The 3,899-nt window shown below is 38.1% G+C and overlaps 1 protein-coding gene across 1 annotated transcript in view; it reads right to left on the bottom strand.

Annotated features, from left to right (window-relative positions):
* ERCC6L2 (excision repair cross-complementing rodent repair deficiency, complementation group 6-like 2) overlaps positions 1–3,899 on the bottom strand; it is a 124,823-nt gene that overhangs the window by 68,345 nt on the left and 52,579 nt on the right. Inside the window, exon 4 of the mRNA XM_006867640.1 lies at positions 289–482. Coding sequence (XP_006867702.1) covers positions 289–482 — 194 coding nt within the window. The remainder of the gene's footprint in view (positions 1–288; positions 483–3,899) is intronic.

Raw genomic sequence — 3,899 nt, 5'->3', positions numbered from 1 at the left:
CAAATTAAATCATGTTAAGAATATGAAGTTTTTAAAATTTAAGAATGCTGTTGTTGTTAGATGCCATCGAGTCTGTTCTAACTCATATGAACCGTACGAACAATATAATGAGCCACTGCCCAGTCCTACAACATCCTCACAACTGTGGGTACACTTGAGCCCATTGGTGCTACCATTGTGCTAATCCATCTTGTTTGGGATCTCCCTCCTTTGTGCTTTATATTATGTCAGAAAATTCAGGCTAAAGAGCTGATGTAAGCCAAGTACTAACACAGCCACTACCATCACCTGTTAAGTTCATCCAGACAGAAGCGCAGTGTTTCGTAAGTTGTGAGAGCAATTTCACATTTCCTCTGCTTTACACGAATCAGTTCATTGTCTTTTTTGTTACCATGTAAGACAGTGACTCTGAAATATCCCCAGGTGTCCAATTCATCCCTCCAGTTATACAGGACAGAAAGAGGAGCAACGATTAAGAACATCTGAAAGAAACAGAAAAAAAAGTGTTATATATTTTTTTAAATCTGAGAGTGAAATCTAAGATGTCACTAGTTCTTTGCTTTTATTTTGACACTGCAATTGATAAGAATAAATACAACTGAGCAGTTGAACATGTTTGAGCATAAAAGAGGCTCCAAAAATACTTTGCTGCTTACTTTGCTTTATATTAAGAGAAAATGGAATACTTAACCTTGTTCAAACAAACAACTACATTTATTTCTCAGAAAAAGGGGGGTTGAGAGCTAAGAGAGAAGTACATTAACTGAAACAGAGAAAAGAATATAGATCAGTTTCCCAAACTATAATAACTTCAAGGACCAAGCCGGTAATACAAATATGCAAAGCAGACCAGGTGTTTTCCATCAAATACATGGCCGTCTGAAACCCACTTCTTTTCCATTTTCTTCACCTATTCACTCTCTCTCCTTTCTCAGATACTCTTAATGGAAAGCCTGGAACATTCATTGGAAAATGGAAGCAATTAGAAGTAACCCTTCACAGCCACTGTATTATAACTATTCCTATATATTCTGCTCGCACACCCTGTTATCATGCGTGAAGTGCCCATGTTCTCATCTAAACCCAACCCTGAATTTATATAAAGGCTCCCATCTCTCCTTGCCAACCCAATGCTACTGCTACAGAAAATGCCCTCAATCTTCTCTGTACCATAACTTTCCCTTTTTAATGCACCACATCCAACCACAGACAAACAAGTCATAATATTCAAAAACTAAATACAAAAAACCTCTTCCTTGACCCTCCATCTCCCCATGCTTCTTCTCTCCTTTATAGCAATGACTCTTAATATTCTCATTGATATGTATTGTCTCTATTTACTCTTCTCCTGTCCACTCTTGAACTCATACAAGTGGGACTTCTACCTTAAACTATCCAACTACAACAGTCCTTGTCAGGATTACCAATATATCTGTTTAGTCTTAACAGGAATGCTTAGGTGAGAGAGAGGAGGTTGGTCCAAAGTATGGTGAGACCTGGGGACTCCTGAGCTCATGAACAAGGATATAGCCACGGAGGAGTAGAGTTGAGAGTGAAACATCCAGTTGATATGAAGTGAGGGGAGACACACAAGAACAGCCAAGCTTATAGATAGTACCCATTCGACCTAGCTTCAATGGCTTGATGATCAGAACTCAACTAGAGGATGACTAAAAAAAAAAAAAAATTTTTGACAAAGGAAACAAGTATAAAATGCTACAATTTGATGAACATGACCTATACTTATGGATGCAGTAGCTCAAAACACCAACTGACAGGGAAGGTGTCTTCACATCAAGGATCATTCCTATCCCCTCTGTACAAAGGGGGTGATAGGGACAGGCAACTTAGACATTGGCTACCTAAAAAGTGTGTGTGGGGGGGGCAATGAAGGGATGAAGTGACAGACTTACAAGTTTTCAAGAGGGAATTTAGTTTCAGAGTGTGTGCAGGGGGAAGTAGAATCTCCACTGAACAGTTTTCATCTTGTCTAGATGGGTCTGGTGAAAGGAGATAGGGATAAGATTCTTATGATTCAATAGTGAGTAACTGTTACCTTGACTAATTGCAACTGTCACAACTGGGTAGAAGTTTTGTAACAAAAATGAGGGAGTAATTAAACTGACATTCCAGGAATAGAGGACCTTAGGACCATCAAGGGAGAAGAGCACGAGTGGAATGTGGGAGCCTATCCAGAGAAGCAGCGACACCAGAGTACAGTGCATTAACCCACAGCGCCACACCAGGACTCCACAGTTCAATAGAATATTTATAAAATAAAGACACAGTACTCTATATCCTGCCCTCTCATTTGGGAAACGTTTCTGTTATGTCAGTTGTTAATTATCATAAGTCAAATTAGTGACTGTGTTTTTTTGCAAAGAAAAAGAAAAAAACAAAAACAAAAACAAAAAAACAACAGCTAAATCTACTGAGTATGATAGTTCTTTTCTCCCACCCGTTGTAAGGATACACTTTCTCATCATATTTTATCCTTCTCAATTCTCTTGTCCTTTGGCCTCAGTTTATCCTATGGCCTCAATTTTCCTTCTATCTTCAAATATAAAATTAGCACTCCAAGTATTGATTACAGTTACAGTTATATTTGTTTACTGCTCAATTTTTATATATTACAAAATTAAAATGTTGGGTAAAAATTTCATCTGAGTCCTCTAGATTTTTTCCACATATAGGCAATTCATAAAAAAGAGTGAATAAATCTAAAGATTTCCTAGCATTAGCATTTAGATCAGAAGGGGTTTAAATACGAAAGTAACAACACAATTGCTTAATGTTCCTTACAAATATGACTAAACCATATGGTTTAAACTCCATTTTAATTGTAAAAGAGGTCAGTGTACTGAATTATGCTATTATGGAAGTCTAGAGAGAAAACACTACCACTTGTCTGTCAGTTTGTCATATGGTGGTGGTTTGCATGTTGCTGTGATGCTGGAAGATATGCCACTGATATTTTAAATACCAGCAAGGAGCAAGGTTACCCATTGTGAACAGGTTTCAGCAGATTTTTAAAACAGACTAGGAAGGAAGAGAGGCATATTAATTCTGAATGGATAGCCACTGAAAACACTATGAATAGCAGCAGAACACTGTCAGATATACAGTGTTAGAATATGAAAACATTACTAGTAGCACATTGTCAGATATAGTGCCAGAAGATGAGCTCCTCCTGTTGGTAGGCACCCAAAATGTGACTGGAGAATAGCTGCTTCCAATCCTGATGCCACATTCTTCATATTACTTGCTCAGCATACAGGTTGAATAATTATGGTGAAAGAATGTAACTCTGACACACCTCTTTCCTGATTTTAAATCATTCAGTATTCCCTTGTTCTGTTTGAACAACTGACTCCTGGTCTATGTATAGGTTCCTCATGAGCACAATGAAGTGTTCTAGACTACCCATTTTTCACAGTGTTATCGCTAATTTGATATGATCCACATAGATAAAAGCTTTTGCATAGTCAGTAATACCCAAGTAATCTTTCTGGGTATTCTCTGGTTTCAGCCAAGATCCATCTGATGTCAGCAATAACATCCCTCATTACACGTCCTCCACTGAATCTGCTTGAATTTCTGGTAGTCCCCTATTGATGTACTGTTACAACTCTTTTTAAATTACCTTCAGCAAAATTTTACTTGCCTGTGATAATATTGATATTATTATATGATTTCTGCATTCTGTTCTGTCACCTTTCTTTGCAATGGGCAGCAATATGGAAGACGTCAAATCTGTTGACTAGGTTGTTGTTGTTAGGTGCCATTGAGTTGGTACCGACCCATAGTGACCTTATGCACAGCAGAACAAAACACTGCCTGATCTTGGGCCAACCTCACTACTGTTGCCATGCTTGACTCCATCGATGCTGCCACTTGGC

This window comes from Chrysochloris asiatica, unplaced genomic scaffold (genome assembly GCF_000296735.1).
Source record: "Chrysochloris asiatica unplaced genomic scaffold, ChrAsi1.0 scaffold00107, whole genome shotgun sequence".
Taxonomy (NCBI): Eukaryota; Metazoa; Chordata; class Mammalia; order Afrosoricida; family Chrysochloridae; genus Chrysochloris; species Chrysochloris asiatica.
This window is presented reverse-complemented; position numbering and strand designations above follow the sequence as displayed.